General features: G+C 37.8%; 1 protein-coding gene across 1 annotated transcript in view; it reads left to right on the top strand.

Annotated features, from left to right (window-relative positions):
* The window catches only part of LRP2 (LDL receptor related protein 2), a gene marked incomplete at its 5' end in the record, with an annotated part of 164,926 nt that overhangs the window by 54,240 nt on the left and 90,716 nt on the right, over positions 1-19,970 (top strand). The window contains 12 exons of the mRNA XM_081936538.1: positions 1,351-1,557; positions 2,717-2,919; positions 4,818-4,958; positions 6,541-6,744; positions 7,989-8,181; positions 11,035-11,160; positions 12,157-12,287; positions 13,330-13,467; positions 14,905-15,186; positions 17,036-17,275; positions 17,553-17,672; positions 18,685-18,801. Coding sequence (XP_081792664.1) covers positions 1,351-1,557; positions 2,717-2,919; positions 4,818-4,958; positions 6,541-6,744; positions 7,989-8,181; positions 11,035-11,160; positions 12,157-12,287; positions 13,330-13,467; positions 14,905-15,186; positions 17,036-17,275; positions 17,553-17,672; positions 18,685-18,801 — 2,102 coding nt within the window. The remainder of the gene's footprint in view (positions 1-1,350; positions 1,558-2,716; positions 2,920-4,817; positions 4,959-6,540; positions 6,745-7,988; positions 8,182-11,034; positions 11,161-12,156; positions 12,288-13,329; positions 13,468-14,904; positions 15,187-17,035; positions 17,276-17,552; positions 17,673-18,684; positions 18,802-19,970) is intronic.

Genomic DNA, 19,970 nt, shown 5'->3' with positions numbered 1-19,970 from the left:
AATGCTGAACAATAGCAATAGCACTTAGACTTATGTACCGCTCCACAATGCTTTTAAAACCCTCTCTAAGCGGTTTACAGAGTCAGCCTCTTGCCCCCAACAATCTGGGTCTTCGTTTTACCCACCTCGGAAGGATGGAAGGCTGAGTCAACCTTCAGCCTGGTCAAGATTCAAACTGCCAAATTGCAGGCAGCCGGCAGTCAGCAGAAGTAGCCTGCAGTACTGCACTCTAACCACTGCGCCACCGAGGCTCATATGTTACAGGTGCAGTACCTGGTGAAGATAGGCATCTTTTATTTCTTAATTCAAAAGTTCTTTTCAGAAAAGTCAAAGCTAAACTGTGTTTTACAAAGAATGGATCATAAATTATGATTTATGGGTCACAGTGACACCTGCTTAGCTAAAAATAGTTTGTATGTCGTATCCTTAAATCAGAAAGGAAATCCATTTAATTGTAGGTGTTGGGAGGAAGGGAAATGGACACCTGACTCAATAATTGTCTGTTTTCTGCAAAACAAAAAAGGAAATTGGATTTATGGTCAATCGCCTTTCATATTCCTTGAACTGGATGTAGAGATAATTAGTTTCATATAAAATATGATCTGGAATACAGAGTTTGAAATCTCTGTAATTTCTTTTTTGAGCTCTCTCCAGAGTTTGCTCTTTGTAACAAACCACAGGTGGATTTGTTATCTGCTTGGAGCATTATATCTTTCATTCATTTTCTTCAGTACTGATACTTGAATTTGGGATATTTTTTATTAAACCTGGGAATTTTAAGAAGTGTTTTCTAGTGCCTTCTTTTTTGCTTCTAGGTGTTATATTATCTGGTTTTCAATTTACTGTGATTTTATTGATTTGCGTGTCTCGCAGAGAACTTTTAGTATAACCAACAGTATAATATATGTAGAATATAGCTCAGTGAAAGGTGAAGTGATCTGAAGCATATGAAGCCTCACTGTGGATACCTCAGCATAAAACTGCATGATAATGGCTGCAATTCTGTATGTCCACTAGTAAGAATTCACAAGTGTGTCTGCCAATTGGATGGTACTTTCTGCAACTACTGTAATGGATTTTTATGCATGAAAATGTAATGCCACAATAAGTGTTTTGGTCCTTAAAGTGCCACAGATTTTTTTTAGCTAGATTCCCACTTGATGCTAAATAGTGATTTGTTTCAGCACAACAAATTATATAAACCACAGCTGGCTGGATTCACGCTAAGCCCAATCCATACAAACTATATTTCTGCTTACTGCTTTGTGTAAGCCAGATGTTTGTATCATTTATCTAAAGATTGAAGGGATACTCAAATGGTTTTTCTTCTCTTTTCTCTTTCTTTTACAGTTATTTGTTTTTCTCAGATTGGGATAGTCTTTCAGGTGATCCTAAAGTAGAAAGAGCCTTTATGGATGGAACAAATCGTCTGGACTTGGTTAAAACAAAGTTGGGATGGCCAGCTGGGATAACTCTGGATATTGTATCAAGGAGACTCTACTGGGTAGACAGCCGATATGATTATATTGAAACGGTGACCTATGATGGGCTGGAGAGGTAGGAGAAGATCTTAATAAGATGCAAAGAGAGTCATTTACTTTTATTTCTTTACATTTTTAAAAAAATAAATAAGCTGCACCAGACTAAAAAAAATAGTCTGTCGTGATCCAAAGGTGTTTTTTTTCAAGAGGCAACTGGACTTCTTTGTTTGACTTTGAAGATGTTTCGCTTCTCATCTGAGAAGCTTCTTCAGTGTCTTCAAAGAAAAACCAGAAAGTCCAGTTGCCTCTTGAAAAAAGTACCTTTGGGACAACCATGACCAGGATGACTGAGAATCTCCATAGACATTTAGCTACTCTGTCACGAATTGGCTCCTTTAAATGCCGTTAAGACTCACATGGGATTGAGATATTAATTCCTATCCTTCAGTCTCTGAATTTGGTCAGAAATTATCTAATTAGTGGGAAGGCAGCAAGGACTCCTTGTTGCATGCACTAATCTCTGAGTGCCAAACAAAGGAGAAGAAGGATGTCTTTTTCTATGCTGATTCTAAATGGATAGCAGCGGAAAAAACATTATAGTATTGTGTACAAAGATTTGCATACTATTGATAAAGAAAGGAGAATTCCTGGACCTTAATACTGTCCCTGCCCTAATAGGCAAGCACAGGGAAGGACTCCATGTGTGTAGGTATTGTTTCTTATATTGCATCATACTCAGTGCAATTTTTGGGGGGGTTTGTAGCAGAAAAACTTTAAGCCTTTTATTGCTATCTTTGTTTTCCTTTTTAATCAGCACTTTCCAAGGCCATTTCTGGTCTTTAGGGAAAAGAATGCAAATAGAATTGCCTTTCCGTAAGATAAAATAACTTATATTGCACAAAGGCAACTTTTCTTCAAGAAAACCAATATAAGATTCCTTTTGTTGATGTTTTTGGTTTTCCTCTTTTTTAAAAATAGAGCTGTGTGTTAAACTACCACACTTCCCCTCTGAATGTTTGTTTCTTGCATCTTTGGCTAACATGATTCAAATATTTTGTATTCATTATTGATTTTTCTTCTTGGTTGGATGATGGCGTGTCCTTTGTTTATCATTTCCTAGGTCACTGCTTTGACCTTTGCGTAGCCTTTTTCATAGGAATAAAAGCATGATGAAATATTTGTAGCCTGTAAGCTATTTCTTTTCAGTATTTCTAAAAAGAATATACCTTTAACAGGAAAACTGTTGCTCATGGAGGCTCACTGATTCCACATCCCTACGGAATAAGTCTTTTTGAACATTCAGTGTATTTTACTGATTGGACCAAAATGGCAGTGATGAAAGCCAATAGGTTTGCAGATTCTAACCCACAAGTGATTTTTCAGTCTTCCTTGCGTCCCTACGGAGTAACAATTTATCACGCTTTCCGACAGCCACATGGTAAGTCAAATGATATAGGATTGCAAAAGATATTTTACACTGTTCTTATTGTGGCTCAACTGTTAGAAAGCACAGCAAAGATAACTGTACAGTCAATGTACCAGTGGGGCCAGTAGAGAAAACGTCAGACGTTTTTCTGTTTTTTTCTTCTCTGTTGTGTTCTCCCTCTTCTCTTCCTCTCTCCTTGATTCATGCTCAGCAAATAGCTCTAACTAATGGTCTAAGTAGATCCCTGCCTAGGGTTTTTGAAATTAGCCCAAGATCAGAGATATCTCGAAGCTGCAGGTAGTCCATCCCTGCCCAGTGTAAATTCATTGATTTATTCTCATTGAAAATAATGAGATTTCAGTTACTGAATAGGCGAATTTGTAGGCTTCAGCTCATGTGAAGCACAATTATTCTAATGAAACTACATTCCAAATAGAAAATGGTTCATTGGGAAATAAATTGCAGTTTTTTTCTGTACATGTCAACATATATTTCAAGGTTTGACTGATGTTTACAAAAAAAGTCCTCTATCTGAAGATTTCTTTAAAGGATGGCCAGCACTATCAATTTGAAAAAGAGGGACAGAATGCTTAGAATTGGATTCCTATTAACTCAGTTGCCAAAGCAGTGAATAAGCAACAGCTGACTATGGATCAATTCCCAGTCAGTACAGTCACAATCCCAGCACCTCTGCAATATACCAGTGAAAAAAAATATTTAAGCCAAAGGGCTGTATTTACAATGGAATGAGTATATATAACTATACTTGGACTGGTATGTATGGTTTTAATGGGAACTGCAGATACAAAATACATTTTAACAGACTTTCAAAGGTAGCTTATAACATTCTTGGTCTATACACCCATTCCTAATTTAGCAACCAAGTTCAATTCCAGTGATCGGATCATTTAGGGGAATAATTGCTAAGTGCAGACATAACTAAGAGGTAGAGTGATATCCTGTAAAGATCATTCAGGTAGCAATAGCAATAGCACATAGACTTATATACTGCTTTACAGCCCTCTCTAAGTAGTCTACAGAGTCAGCCTATTGCCCCCAACAATTTGGGTCCTCATTTTACTGACCTTGGAAGGATGGAAGGATGAGTCGACCTTGCGCTGGTGAGATTCGAACTGCCAAATCAGCAGAAGTAGCCTGAAGTACTGCACTCTAACCACTGCGCCACCTTTGGGATGGCAAAGGCTTTTCTAGAGAAAGCTGAATGCTGGAGAATGACCCCTTAAAGAAAGTTTAAATAAGGCATGCATAATAGGCAATTGTGGACATAATTATTTGAGTATGTCTGAAAAGCTGGAAAAACCAGATATTTTTTTCCTGAGACGAGTCGCTTATTTGCATATGACAGAGATAGACAACTCGTGGGCTCCTGCCTATAAACCATCCATTTTGCAGCCTCTCCCTGAAACAGACTTTAAAATCTGTGGTTTATCTTTCTGCCTCTGTGGTAAACCTAAAGAAACAAAGTTGTAGCCATACAAATTGCAATGCAAGTGGAATGTATATGTGTCTGCTGACTGGTTTTTCATCTTCCCCAATCAAGTATCTTTAAGGTAAATGGGACAAAGTTCCCATCACTTCCAGTTAGTTGGGCTATATATGACGAAAGTTATAATGTAATGATCTGGAGGGCATCATACAACACAAAAGCACACACAAAGGAGGCGATAATGGCATAAAGTCATTCTTCACCCAAAATTTGGTTGTAAATGTACACATGGGTCAGAAAAGGAATTTTTTAATGACTATTGTATTTGCAAGTGGCCAGTGATTGAAAGTAGTTTCTAATTGAGAAGTGGGTGTATACATGAGGAATGTCAGCAAAATTAAGAAAAATTTCGCATACCCCTGATGTTGTGTGTGAAACTTATATAAAATATATTGTCTTCCAGTAAGAAATCCTTGCGGTGTTAATAACGGTGGATGTGAACAGATTTGTGTTCTCAGTCACAGAACTGACAATGATGGTCTAGGCTACCGCTGCAAATGCATGTTGGGCTTTGACGTACACGCTGATGGACGACGCTGCATTGGTAGGTACTGCCGTGGACACACGTTACATAGAATCTCTATGGATAATCATATCAACTGCTTTTCTCCCTGGTTTTTGAAGAGCCTTCTGTTGTCAGATGGTGATGAATTTGTCTAAAACTTTTAGAATCTTCCAACTAATGCCATGTGAATGCTCACATGCTTCCTCAAATGCCATTTTGCTTTCAAATTTGAAAGATGTGTATCCTTAATACTTGCCTCATTCATATCCTAATATCTCAGAAAGGCTAAGAAGGAGATAATAAAACCGGAGTGACCTTTAGACATGTTTTTCTTGGGATTTAATCTAATAAAGTTAGTCGATTGATTTCAGAGGTACTTCAACGAGTAGATGAGTCAATATGTAGTAGCTAAGGTTTCATAACTGACTATATCCCTTATTTTTTATCACATTTATTTACCACCTTTCTTCCATTATGGAATAAAATAGAATAACAGAGTTGGAAGGGACCTTGGAGGTCTTCTAGTTCAACCCCCTGCCTAGGCAGGAAACCCTATACCACTTCAGACAAATGGTTGTCTAATCTCTTCTTAAAAACATCCAGTGTTGGAGGCAAGTTGTTCCACTGATTAATTATTCTAACTGTCAGGAAATTTCTCCTTAGTTCTAAGTTGCTTCTCTCCTTGATTAGTTTCCACCCACTGCTTCTTGTTCTACCCTCAGCTGCCTTGGAGAATAGTTTGACTCCCTCTTCTTTGTGGCAACCCCTGAGATATTGGAACACTGCTATCATGTCATCCCTAGTCCTTCTTTTCATTAAACTTGGAAGTTATAGTAAAGGTCATACAGTGAAACCTCCAGTCACAACCCTAAACCCTTCCAGAACTTTGGTCACAACCTGATTTGATCATGACCAGGAGCAAGACTGATTGCGCATGCATATTAAAAAAATGGTGCAGAAGAGGAAATCGCCGCAGCAGGGAAAATCGCTGTGGCGTTGTTTGATCGCCACCCAAGGATGTGTTCGCAACTAGTGGGAAACATTTAGTAGATTTTTGGGTTGGCACCCGATTTGGTCATGGTCAGAAGTGTTTGTGACCTGAGGTTCTACTATATGAATAAGCATTTTGCAAGTTTCACCATTACCAGCAAAAAGGACTGCTCCTTTGTTGGAAAACAAAACCTTAAAAGCTCTCCATACTAATATAATTTTGTTTCTAAATGAGAATCAATTCAGTTAGTGAAATCCCTATTAACTCATCGCTTCCACCTCTAATATAAATCCTCGGTAACTCTTGCTTGGTAGGATTTGAATTTGATCTTGGGGCCAAAGAACCTGATAAGCACACAAGTATCAGTGACCAGATACTGAAATAATTTGCTGCATTACTTGTCTTCCAGTCTTAGTATGTTGCTTCTTCTCTGTGTACTTAGTTATAATTGCCCTCTTATTTCATTTTTAACTGATTTTCTCTTCCAGCTTGGTGCTTTTACACTAATAGTTGCTTTTTGTATTTTTATAATTTTCCTGTAATTAAGTTTTTAAGACGGTTAAAAAAAATGATTTAAAGTTTGCTGTGATCTTAAAATAAAGATTTTAATTTTATTTATTTTTTTCACAGCTGTGCAGCAATTTCTGCTCTTCTCCTCCCAGTTCTCCGTGCGTGGAATCCCATTCAATCTTTCCACTCAGGAAGATGTAATAATTCCTGTATCAGGAAGTTCTTCTTACTTTGTGGGAATTGACTTCTGGGTCCAAGAGGACACTATATTTTATTCAGACACTACTAAAGATATAATATATAAACAAAAAATTGACGGGACAGGTAATATTTCCTTCCCTTGAACAGAAACAGAGTTAATAACGATGTCATTATACCTCACAATGGTTGAAAGTCCATTTCTCTATTAAATCCATGGTTTGGCTGATCTTGTTTTAATAAGGGTTTTGCAGAACTGATTATGTTTGTACATCATACTATGTCATGTTCTCGTCTTATGGACTTATTTAGGTCCACACACGTCACTAAGTTGTTAGCCAGGATTTACAATTTATAGTGGCTGATTTTATACATCATGCTAAACCAGAATTAAGCAGAACGTGTGCGACTGGCATATTCTATGAATCAGTGTGTGCAAAAGTTCCATGAAGGAATAACGTTATAGGGTTGGACCATGGGAGATATAAAATAAAAAGTATTATGCATGTTGGCCACCTTCAGTTATTTATAAAGTAAGAAATGCAGCATAAAAATCTAATTAATAAATAAATACACCAGGAAATCCATCCCATTCTGGGATTATCTATTTTATTTTCTAAAACCACTGGATCAATGGCTACATACTAGGCATGGAAGAAAAATGGAAAAGTTCCAGCATTCCAGAGGTGGTATTCAGCAGGTTCTGACCAGTTCTGGAGAACCAGTAGCAGAAATTTTGAATAGTTTGGAGAACCGGTAAATACCACCTCTGACTGACCCTGTCCCCATCTATTCTCTGCCTCACGAGTCCCAGCTGATCAGGAGGGAGTGAAGATTTTGCTGTAACCTTCCCCTGGAGTGGGGAGGGAAGGGAAATTTTACAGTATCCTTCCCCTGCCACGCCCACCATGCAACACCCACCAAGCCATTCCCACAGAACCGGTAGTAAAAAAAATTGAATCCCACCACTGCAGCATTCCACAGACTGTTCCAGTCTGTAAGCCATAAGTTAAAGCCAGTGAGTTGGGTCAATGTTGAATAAGATTGTGGAAAAAGGGGAAGGAGGAATTCTGTGATTTATCAAGGCAATTTTGAAAATTGCGTCTTGATAGGCATGCTGTTTATAATTGGAATCTGCCTTATAGGGAACTCTATTATTGACCTCTCCAATATGTTTAATCTGCTGGTTGCAATTCTCTGGGATTTAATACATGTAGATATCATTTCCTCATCCTAAGCTTTGCTGTAGAGAAAGCAGTTTCATTGAGATAAAAACGCTTATATTTTATCATATTAAATTTGACCTTAAAAATGAAAGCGGGGAAGCCGCTCCTTCCAGTTTTGATACATTGCTCTTTCCTAATTATCAGGTAGGGAAATCCTTGCAGCCAACAGAGTGGAGGGAGTTGAAGATTTGGCTTTTGACTGGATCTCAAAGAATATCTATTGGACAGACTCTCGGTATCGGAGTATTAGCGTTATGAGGCTGGCTGATAAATCAAGACGAGCTATTCTTCAAAATTTGAATAATCCTCGATCAATCGTAGTTCATCCAGTTATTGGGTAAGTCTCAAAATCGAACATAGTGTTCAAAACATACAACACAATACAGTCTTCCTGTTATATTATCTCTTCTGAATGAAGGGTGCTATAATGTCTATCTGAAATTTCCCATTCAAAACCTCACTGTCTGAGGAATGTTTCTACTTAATGTATTAGTTTTTTTAAAAAAATGTAGGCTGTTAAAAAAAAAGAATATTCAAACAAATTATTTTTTCCCTCTGCATTTGTTAGGACAGAACAGAAAAATACCTCTTGTCATGGGGCCAAGAAAAAGCAAAAACAGAGTTGGTCTGGACAAAAGCTGTATTTGATTTCACATAGAATTAAAGTGCAGTTAATGTGACTATTTCCCATATGTTCATGTATGCGCTTTGGAAGCAACATATAGGAAGCTACGAGAATCACAGTCAGTGGTTTTGATGAAACCTTTAGGTGGTGCATAGATGGTGCGTTAGGACTTTTGAGGGTTCTCATGACTCATTTTCCAGCAGGACCTGTCAGACGATATTTTAGAATGCTTGTTGCAATGTGTTTGTTGTGGCACGCCAGTGGCCAGCGGAGCTGTTGGCAGACTCAGATGGTGAGGAGGTTGGGGAGGAACATGGGCCAGTCCTGGAGTCGGGAAGGCTCTGATGAGTGCTCTGTGTCGGAGGCAGAGATGGGGCCAGGGTCAACCAACAGTTATCAGCTGCCTTCAGAGTCAGAGATCAGTGTGGCAGAAGAACAGCTGGAGCCTGTTCCCAATGTGCGCTGCGCAGAGCTGCCAGGAGAAAGGAAAAGTTAAGGAACAAGGGCCAGCTCAGGAATACAGGCACAGGTGGATGATGAATGGCCCCTCCCAGAGGAAATAAAGAGCGAAAGGGGGGTGTGGATTACAGGAGACAGTTCGCTTAATTAGTGTGAAGATTTGTTCGTGACTCTCAGAGACTCCTTGCCAAGTATTTTCTTGTACAGCAGTTGCATTTTGAAGATATCGGCCTGGCAGCTCTCCAAGCCTGATAAGGTCTGTGGTTTAAAAGACTGTTTGCCGAGACTTTTTTGCTGGATGTGAATGAGAGGAATTCACATTAGCTTAATAAAAAGGGGTTTTGTCGGGACAAGGAGTCTGCTTCGTGATTTTGGGAAGCTTAGGTCAGAACGGTGTTTTCTTGAAAACCTATCTGTGTTTTCTGGATCTTCCTTTAACATTCAAGCCCAAGGGCCTCTCTTCTCCCTTCTTAAAAAACCTTCTTCTGTTTGTTTATGCTCCTTCCTATCCCTCATCACCTGTTTTTCTGGCACCGATTCCATAATCCAGCGCAAAACACTAAGTGGTACAAAATTAGCACAAAGGGGGCCATTCAGCAGCTTTATCTTTAAAAACCAAGACATGTTTGTTCTGTGGTTTTCTTCCCTGGACTGCAAAATAGCTTATTGCTTCAGAAGAGGTGCTGTTATCGGTGCCTTGTTATCAGCATGAATAGTTCCTACAGAGGAAGAATATGAGTGTGCATTTCACTTACCTAAGCTCTTAGACACAGTTTTGAGAGTGATTTCAGAAAGCAATAATCTCTGCAGGTTTTATTCTCATTGGTTGGGCAGGCAGACCTAATGTACTGTCTCCTAATATTAGTTACTCAGGAAAATTTTTCTCTCATTCTGAATAGAATAGAATAGAATTCTTTATTAGCCAAGTGTGATTGGACACACAAAGAATTTGTCTTTGGTTCAAGTGCACGTAAAAAGATAAAATACATTTGTCAAGAATCATAAGGTACCACACTTAATGATAGCCATAGGGTACAAATAAGCAATCAAATCATACTAGGAAACAATCAAAATAAATTGTAAGAATACAAGCAACAAAGTTACAGTCATACAGTCATAAGTGGGAGGAGATGGGTGATAGGAACGATGAGAAGATTAATAGCAATAGTAATGCAGACTCAGTAAATAGTTTGACAGTGTTTAGGGAATTATTTGTTTAGCAGAGTGATTGCATTATGGAAAAAAATGTCTTTGTGTCTCATTGTTCTGGAGTGCAGTGCCCTATAGCATTATTTTGAGGATAGGAGTTGAAACGATTTATGTCCAGGATGTGAGATATTTTCACATTTCTGGGTTAGAAGACAGATATCTTTTAATTGAAAGGGATTTTCTTTTTCCTTCTTCTTCTTTTCTGCTCCTCTTTCTCAGAAGGGAATGTAAATCAGTTCAACTGAAGACTGTTTACTCTTGTTAATTAATGGATGGGGGGGGCGGGCGGGGTGGAGACATTCCAACTTGCAGCAATAAACAGTGAAATTTTCTAAATAACAAAAATATTAGAAATAACTCTGAAGAGATGTTTCAGGACTTTTAAAAACTATATCCATTCATGAATATGGTTCATGAATATGAGTAAGATTGTGATTACTTATTAAGTAGCGTTTCAGTTACATTTTAATAATTATAACCATGGATGTAAGAACAAAATAATCTCTTGCGTGGGAATTTAAATATAAAACATACAAGTCAATTTAAAATATTTGTTAAGTGTCTAAACCAGGGGCGTCATACTGGTGGCCTGTGGGCCGGATGCGTCACATGCAAGCCACACCCACCCCAGCTCTGTAAATGGGAAAAATGTCATGTGACGGTAACGTGACACCACGAGTTTGACACCCGTAGTCTAAACTGTGTCCTATCAAAAATCTGAATGTAAAAAAGCTGTGCAAGCAAAGCTAAAATACAAAAGGTGCTAGAGGATAGGTTTTGTTTTAGGGAATTGGGCATCTACATCGAAAAAGTTTATTTATTTATTCATTTTGCAGGAAGTATGCCAATACTTGCAATATTATCTGCAACTCTAATGCACTTCCCTTTCACTTTCAGATACATATTTTGGACAGATTGGTTCCGCCCTGCTAAGATCATGAGAGCCTGGAGTGATGGATCCCATGCCTCACCAATTGTAAACACGACACTGGGATGGCCTAATGGCTTAGCTATTGATTGGAGGTTCGGAAAAATAATAATCAAATAAACTTTTTTTGAGGAGATGTTCAATACCTGGACACTACAAATAACAAATGCAACTAGATTGTTATAGTTCTGATTTGAAGGCAGCCAATTGTTTTTGCGTAGAATTGAAAAATTTAAAATGAGCATGGAAAAACTTCCAAAATCCAATACCGCAGAATAAGGTTATACTTTAATCTATCCCCGTTTTTTTAAAAAGGGGGACATTTTAAATCAAGCTTTTGCTGATTGAAAAAGCACTTTGTTGATCCAAAAAAAACATAACCTTGGGGCATCATTGTCTATTCCAATTTTCTTGGCCCTGCAGGAATCATGTTAATCTGCTCCCTGTCCGGGTGTACATCTCAGGAAAAAAAATCCTTTAAACTAGGGGTGAAATCAACTTACCTTTGCTACTGGTTCGAGTGTGAGTGCACACGCCACCTCCGTGCATGCGCAGGACCTTCCATGCATGCGCAGAACATCAAAAATTGATATGATGACGTCCGGGTGGGTGGGTGGAGCCTGCTACCAGGCGTGCCTGCAAAAGTTAGTAGAACAACAAAGGGGTGGGGGTCCGCGATTTAGATCACCTAAAAAGCAGGAAAGCTGGATATAAATCACATGTTACAGCTGATCGTCAGAAATACCGATTCATCTGAACTGGTAACATTTTTTTACTATCGGTTTGAGCAAACTGGTCCAAACCAGTAGCATTTCACCCCTGCTTTAAACAAACAAACAAACAAACAAAAAATCCCAGACTCCTCCCAAGCCAGCTAACCTGGCTACCAGAGAGCAAGCTTTTGGAGAATAGAAAACAATGATTTATGAAGAACATTGAATGCAACCTTGTTTCTGACTTCTTCTTTTTTTTTTTTTAGCTTTCTTTAAGATTAACAAAGATTGGCTGGGAATGAATTTGGTGCATTAATCCTCAACCAATTTGATTAGAGGTGTGGATGACATTTCAATAAATATTATCTTTTCTTCCAGTTCCTTAAGGCTTTATTGGGTGGACGCCTTCTTTGATAAAATTGAGCACAGTACTTTTGAGGGGTTAAATAGAAGGACACTTGAGCGCATTAGTCAGATGACACATCCATTTGGTCTCACCATCTTTGGAGGTGAGTATGACACAAAAATAGGAAAACTCGGACACTTTCCAATTTTCATTTTTTTCACTACACAACAGTTTTCATGAGACTATACATTGCAATGCTGTAAAGTTCGGGTTCATTAATATCCATACAAGGAACAGTTTGATTTGTTCTGGAAGATATGCATGCAAATACCACGTTTCTCCGAAAATAAGACAGGGTCTTATTTTCTTTTGGCCCCCGAAATAAGCACTTGGCCTTATTTTCGGGGAGGTCTTATTATTTTTGAGGTGCAGGAGGCAGTGAGCGTGGTCACCTCATGCAATATTTTTTGAGGATGGCTTATTTTCGGGGGAGGGCTTATTTTAGCGCATGCGCTCAAAAGCCCAATTGGGCTTATTATCCGGGGAGGTTTTTTTTTTTAGGGAAAAAGAGTATTTATTATATCCATGTTTTTGCTAGTTAAAGAAAGTCTATATACGAAATTTGTTTACATATAACCTTCTGTAGTTTATGTTTTTTCTATGCATGTTAATATACATAATTGCCCACCGATATAAGCAATCCTTAGGTAGATAAGTAGGTAGACAGACAGGCAAATAGATGGACAGGTTCTTAAATGTATATTCTTTAAAATGCAATTTCCTTGAAACAGGCAGTTTGGGACAGATGTTAGGAAAGTTCATAAATTATGTGTCTGTTTTGGGCCATTGTTTGATGCATCATGTACTTTCACTGAAAAAAGATCACCAGATTTCTTTTACATCTCAAGTAAAGAGTATTTTCAAGTTTTCATTTCCTTGTGAAACTAAAGAGGAAGCAACTAGAGTCTACTCTCTTCTCAGATGCCAAAATAGGATAACACTGAGTAAAAAAAAATCCCACTTCTAGGGTGATATAATATTTCTATTTTTCCACTGCAGTCCATGTGCCTGGGAAAAAAAAACAGTCTAAAGGAAAATGACCCTGGCCATGCAGAAGTTGGTTATTCCTAGTTTTCCTTCCTTAAACAAATGGGCACTTCTGTCCTTCAAGCAGAATAATAATGTTTGTTTTGTTGGTGTTGCAGGTTATGCATACTTTACAGATTGGAGGCTTGGTGGAATAGTCCGAGTTCGAAAGTCTGATGGAGGAGAAATGGTTGTCATCAGGAGAGGAATCAATAACATAATGCATGTGAAAGCATACAATGCACATTCTCAAATAGGTAGGCTTATTTGTCACACAAAGTAAGTGTATGTATGTATGTATGTATGTATGTATGTATGTATGTATGTATGTATGTGTATATATCTGTATGTATAAACGTGCAGGTAGTCCTCGACTTACAACCAATTGAGCCCAATATTTATGTTGTTAAGTGAGACATTGGTTAAGTGAGCTTTGCCGCATTTTATGACCCTTCTTGCCACAGTTGTTAAGTGAATCACTGCAGTCGATAAGTTAATAACCAAGTTGTTAAGTGAATCTGGCTTCCCTATTAACTTTGCTTGTCAGAAGGTCACAAAAAGTGATCACATGACCTGGGGACAAAGCAATGGTCATAAATGTGAACCAGGTGCCAAGCGTCTGAATTTTGGGGGTGCTGCACAGATCGTAACTGTAAAAAACAGTCATAAGTCACTTTTTTCAGTGCCAATGTAATTTTCAACGGTCACGAAACGGAACTGTTGTAAACTGTTGTAAATTGCTGTAAATTGAGGACTACATGTATCCTTTTTGATAACACAATTGCATATTACATTTCAACTGTTTGCAAAATTATGTTCAGTTTCAGCTAAGGTTTTTAGACAGGTTAGGAGCTATGTGTTCTTAATTCTGAGACAGTCAATCTTGCTACATTTTAATCTTGTGTGTAAGTATTTATATTTATTGCACACCGATAGAGCTATTAATAAAGCAAAAAAAAAAACCTTATTCAATGTTGATTCTATCCAATTTAGTACAGATGTTACTGTTCAAAATAGAACCAAACAAAGGCTAATCTAGAGGACTGAAACAGAATGCCACTTCTTGTTTTTTTTAAATCATTGGAGAAATTATATGAATTCTGAGGTGCCAGTAGAATTACTTTTTCTTGCATTTAGGATCTTATAATCTTCTAGAATCTAGAAACAGAAAAAGCTGATTTTGATTTTATTTTAGCCACTACATCCACATCTTTAAGCATAAATAAATTATTGATTCCACAAAAAGCCGAATAATGAATTTCTGCTTTAATTTTTTAACAGAAGACCAGTAATTTAAATGGCAGAGAGTAAAATAATGTAATTGTCCAATAGAAAGTCTGACTATGTGTAGTGAAGCTTTCTCTCCAATTAAAGTACACAATATTACATAAGCATGTGTAGCATAGCCTCCTTAATATAATGTATGTCAACCTCTCTTTGAAAACGATGAAGCTCAAAGGCCTTTAATTTTGGTTGTGTTATACTTTCATTTCCCCCTATACACTGCTTACTTTCTTTTCCAGTAAGTTAATAATAAATAAATGAATATAAGTATGTATTTGTGTGTGTGTGCATGGGTATGTGTGGTGCAGCTGAAAAAATAATCCATAACAATTTATAACAAATCCACAACAAATAAATTGTAATCCTGATCTTTCACATTTGGATATTTGTTTTTCATGATATTTTTGAAGGCTCCAACTACTGCAATAGAGCAACAAATCCCAATGGAGACTGCAGCCATTTCTGTTTCCCAGTCCCCAATTTTCAGAGGGTTTGTGGCTGCCCTTATGGAATGAAGCTAAGCTCCAATCAGATCACCTGTGAGGAAGATCCATCCAACGAGCCCCCCACTTTACAATGTGGTTCTTACTCTTTTTCTTGTGGCAACGGCCGATGCGTGCCCAGGTTCTATCAGTGTGATGGTGTGGATGACTGCCATGACAATACTGATGAACAAAACTGTGGATCCTTAAGTAAGTGTTGGTCACAGATCCAAAAATGATATTGTTCAAAAAATGTGATGGGTATCCATGTCTGAAAAGCATTGATGTTGTTGAGTATATAAACAAATGATGAATACAATCGTTTATCAAACACCCACCTTCTGACATAGTGATGTTGAGAATAATAAGAATTCTAAGAGTGCAAAGATGAAAAATTGTGAAAGATCTGATTCATGAGTAGTGATATATTGAGTTGTGGTGGTGCAGTGGTTAGAGTGCAGTACTGCAAGCTACTTCTGCTGACTGCCGGCTGCCTGCAATTTGGCAGTTCGAATCTCACAAGGCTCAAGGTTGTCTCAGCCTTCCATCCTTCTGAGGTCAGTAAAATGAGGACCCAGATTGCTGGGGGCAATAGGCTGACTCTGTAAACCACTTATAAAGGGCTGTAAAGCACTGTGAAGCAGTATTGCTATCAGGTAGTAAATATTTGAACAATCTGGCCATCCATTTCCCCATTTTTTAAATGTGATTTTTTTCCCCATACCAGATCACTTGCCACCACCTGCCTCCTGTTGTTTCCATTATAATCATAGAAATCAATGTAGTCAAGATAAGCATCCACAAAATATAACAGTTTGTTGAGATAGTCGATGGACAGTCCGTTGGGCCAATAGATCTGGGCTGACTCTGTTAACCACTAAGAGAGGGCTGTAAAAGCACTGTGAAGCAGTGTATAAATCTAAGTGCTATTGCTATATAAGCCATTTAAATACTTTGCTTCTAAGAGGCCTGTCTCTTTTGTCTTCTTGATGGGCTGGGCTTGAGCTCACATTATTTCCTGCTACATGGCATTTAGTCATACAATAAGAAATTATGGAAGCTGCAATCCGACACATTTGGTCAGCCCAAGACTGGAGCAATATATTATATAAAACATTACACTACTAATGTGGATTCAAAAAGTTACATTATATCAGAACTGGTTTACAGTCTCTTGTTCTTTCTAGTTTTAATCTTCCTTTGAAAATTAGTATTTTGGTTACATAAAATTTAAATTAAGTATAGAGAACTAGGGACATGCAGAAATCCTTGTAAATTGTTTTTAAGATTAAACTTTTCAGTCTAATATGCTTGAGTAAGATTTAACAGTACTATTAATACAGCTTTTGATAATGTTTGCTCTTAGAATTAGAAAAGCACAGCTTTAAGAACGTTTCAGAGAAAAAGTTCTGAAAAGTAAGAACAATTAGAAGAACTTGGACATGATGAGAAACTTTGGGACTTGAGTTTATGACCAGAGACACATTTTAAAACTACTGTTTTTTTTTATTGAATTTTGATGTTACTTATATCAAACATTTCTATCTTGCATTTCCTCAAGTAAATTCGATGTATTAATGCACAAGCTTTAAAGGGCATAATTGTTTGAAATATTTCAGAAATTCACATTTCTTCCAGAACAGACACCTGGCTATTATATGTTTAGCAAAATTTATAAATTCCAGATTTTTTCTCTCATAATGTTACCAGTATGTAATAATAATAATAACACCAGTTTTATATACTTTAATGCATATGTTGAATACCTTTGCATGCCACGGATGTGTTTCATCACAAAAGTTGTCTTTTACCAAGTGATGCACGCTTAGATAATCCTGGTAATTTTGCGCAACGCCATGACTCCTAGATATTTATAATCTCTACGTAAAAATTTTCAGTGAGTTTATGAAAGTGGTCTTCATATAATACAAGGAGATTCAATGGATTGTTTTCTTCTTTAATAATGGTGGAAACAATCATTGGTAGTTCTTAGCCTGTGTGGAAGTCATAGCATATTGTAGAAAGCTCTCAATGTATTTATTTATTTATTTTTGTTCAGATAATTCTTGTGCTACATCAGCCTTCACCTGTAGAAATGGCCAGTGCATTCCCACTCGGTGGCGATGTGATAAGCATAATGACTGCCTAGATAATAGTGATGAACTTCACTGCCCTACACAGGGCCCAACGTCATGTCCCACACACCTGTTCACTTGCGATAACAGCAAATGCATTCCCAAACTCTGGCTTTGCGATACTGATAATGATTGTGGCGACGGGTCAGATGAAAAGAACTGCAGTAAGTATAAGAAAGAGGTGGACTCCATAAGTTGTGGCCATGTGGATGTGTTTGTATTGTAAGTCTCAGAATTCTTAGCGATACAGTCTACGGCCGGGGCTTTTAGGAGCTGTAGGTCTTAAACAAGTGGAGGGCACAGTTTTTTTCTCATTTTACTCTAGAACATTTGGGGGGAAAATGGTGATAATTTGTGTATATGTTTGTGGGTATTGGTGAGTGCATGCGTGAAAGATATTGTATTAAATCGGACCTATTTTTTAATAAATTGTATTTGTAGCCTTCACAGATGCATGTGAATTCGGTCAGTTTCAGTGTCCTGATCACAGGTGCATCGACCCATCTTATGTTTGTGATGGAGATCAGGATTGTGTGGATGGAGCCGATGAACATGGTTGCAGTTAAGTATTGCAGATCAGTTGCTTTCTATTTTTTTAAAGTTATGCTGACTCAACATAATCGCTGTAAACAATAAACTTACAAGAACTTAGCAGATAAAACTAAGTACTATAAGAACCAATATTGTTCAGATACTGTGACTTCTCCATATCTTCCCCTGACCCTGTAGCGTTCAGATATATTAAGTCTGGAATAAGACAATAAACCATGGCTTTTATTGTTGCTGCATTCCTTTACTCTCCCAAACCAGAAAATTTATTGTGTCCTCTTTGATGTCAAAAAGATTGAAAGGCAATGCTCAGAATTTTCCTAATTTTTCCAATATACTGAAACTGGATGAAGGTATAGACCTGTGATGGTGAACCTATGGCTTGTGTGCTGGAGGTGGCACACAGAGCCATTTCTCCAGGCACATGAGCCATTGTCCGTTGCTCTTCTGGGTTCTGGCATGTGTGCTGGGTGAGTTCTCTTCTAGTTTCTGGCACGCACATGTGCACTACCCAGCTGCTCTTTGTGCACGCACGCACGCCAGAAACCGGAAGACCAGGTGTCCGGTATGCATGCATATGCCAGAAACTGGAAGATCATCTTCCTGGCGCACACTTCCGCGGCTGCTCTTCCAGTTTACGACACGCGCACATGCTCCCGTTTCGGCACTTGGTGCCAAAAAGGTTTGTCAACACTGGTATAGATCATTTCCCTCCAGTCTCCAGTCTAATTAAAAGATATTGGGATCATTAGATGCTCCGAAGAGAAAATGTATACATTGTACAGTTAGATTGCTTTGACACTGTACTGAAATTACCCTCAGAATTCCTCACTCTGTGTGAGAGCTCTTTAGAAGCTCTTGAACTTCAGATGCAATGATCCAACTATGTAGCTTCTTCCTTTGGATACAAAGAAAGAAAGAGAGCGATATTTCTTTGTACTGTTTCCTATTGTGTTCTCACTCTGTAGTATGACTAATATCAACTTGCTTAAAATTCTCATGGTCCTTTTCTGTTTTACTGTAGTCTACAACTGTACTTCTACTGAGTTTAAGTGTGCAAGTGGAAGCCAATGTATTAAGGACTATTACCGGTGCGATGGTGTTTTTGACTGCAATGATCATTCTGATGAAGCTGGCTGTCGTAAGTATAAACAAATCCATTTCCGTATTATTAACGAAGTGAACTTTACGAGAAAGGGTTAGAAAGTCCTGCTCCAGCCAAGAGGAAATGGTGGCAATACCTGATATTTATGCACCATAATGTAATCTTCTTAGTGACAACATGACATGGGATTAGTGGTTATGCATCTTCTGGGAAATACATTTACAGTTTTAGAGACAAGTATAATTCAGAGGTAACGCCTTATGAGAATTTTCTCCTCTGATTTAAATGGCATGCACATTAGATTCAGAGTCTAAAAATAAAGATGAACTCCACTGAAAACAATGCCAATAGGAGAGAAATATATTTGAGTAAATAAAAATATTTAATTACGACAAAGCATAGGTAGCATAATCATTATTTCAATATATTTAATGATCATATGCTGCCCGTGTGAATTTTAATGCATGCAGACATTTCTTTCTTAAAACTTTTCTTTCAAAAGTATGTTATTTCCCCCCAACAATCTGGATCTTAAATAATTAATAATCAGTGCCATTCAAAACATATTGGATATTGATTTCAGAATGCAGGTACAAACACATACACACACACAAAGAGAGAGAGAGGCAGAGAGGCAGCGAGAGAGAGACAGAGACACAGATATCAAAAGTATAAACAACAATTTGCCCCTTCCTCCTGGAATCTTTTTGTATGCTATCCACATCTGTCCAAAAGGGGTGAAAGATCGTATGTAAGGGGCAGGCACTTGGAGAGCAAGAGTCAAAAATCTTCAGCGAGTGGCAGATATTCTTATCCAATTGGATGAAGTCCTACACTATACCATGGAATGACTATACATTCAGTAAATTACTGTGTAGGTTTTATATTTAAAAATAGAGTTCAGTCTTTTGAAGAGTTAAAACTCATATAAAGAGCTTCTAAATGCTATTTGTTGAAATTGAACTCTACCCCCACATAATTTTTGCTTTACTACATGTACAAATGAGCCTTGGTGTTAATACTTCCAGGTAAACCACACAATTTGCTGTTTGCTTTCTGCCTTGACGGGGTCAACACTTTGTTAGCAGGATCGCTTTAGTGATTCTTAAAGATCAAGACTTACATTTATTCTTGATTGTCTGGTTACTTTTGACTTGTTTGCTGAGGATGAAGGATGGTTGATGAATAACAATCAGAATAATCTC

The sequence above is a fragment of the Natrix helvetica genome (assembly GCF_964273705.1).
Source record: "Natrix helvetica genome assembly, chromosome: 1".
Classification (NCBI taxonomy): domain Eukaryota; kingdom Metazoa; phylum Chordata; class Lepidosauria; order Squamata; family Natricidae; genus Natrix; species Natrix helvetica.
The sequence above is the reverse complement of the archived record's forward strand: the minus strand, read 5'-3'. Positions and strand labels throughout refer to the sequence as shown.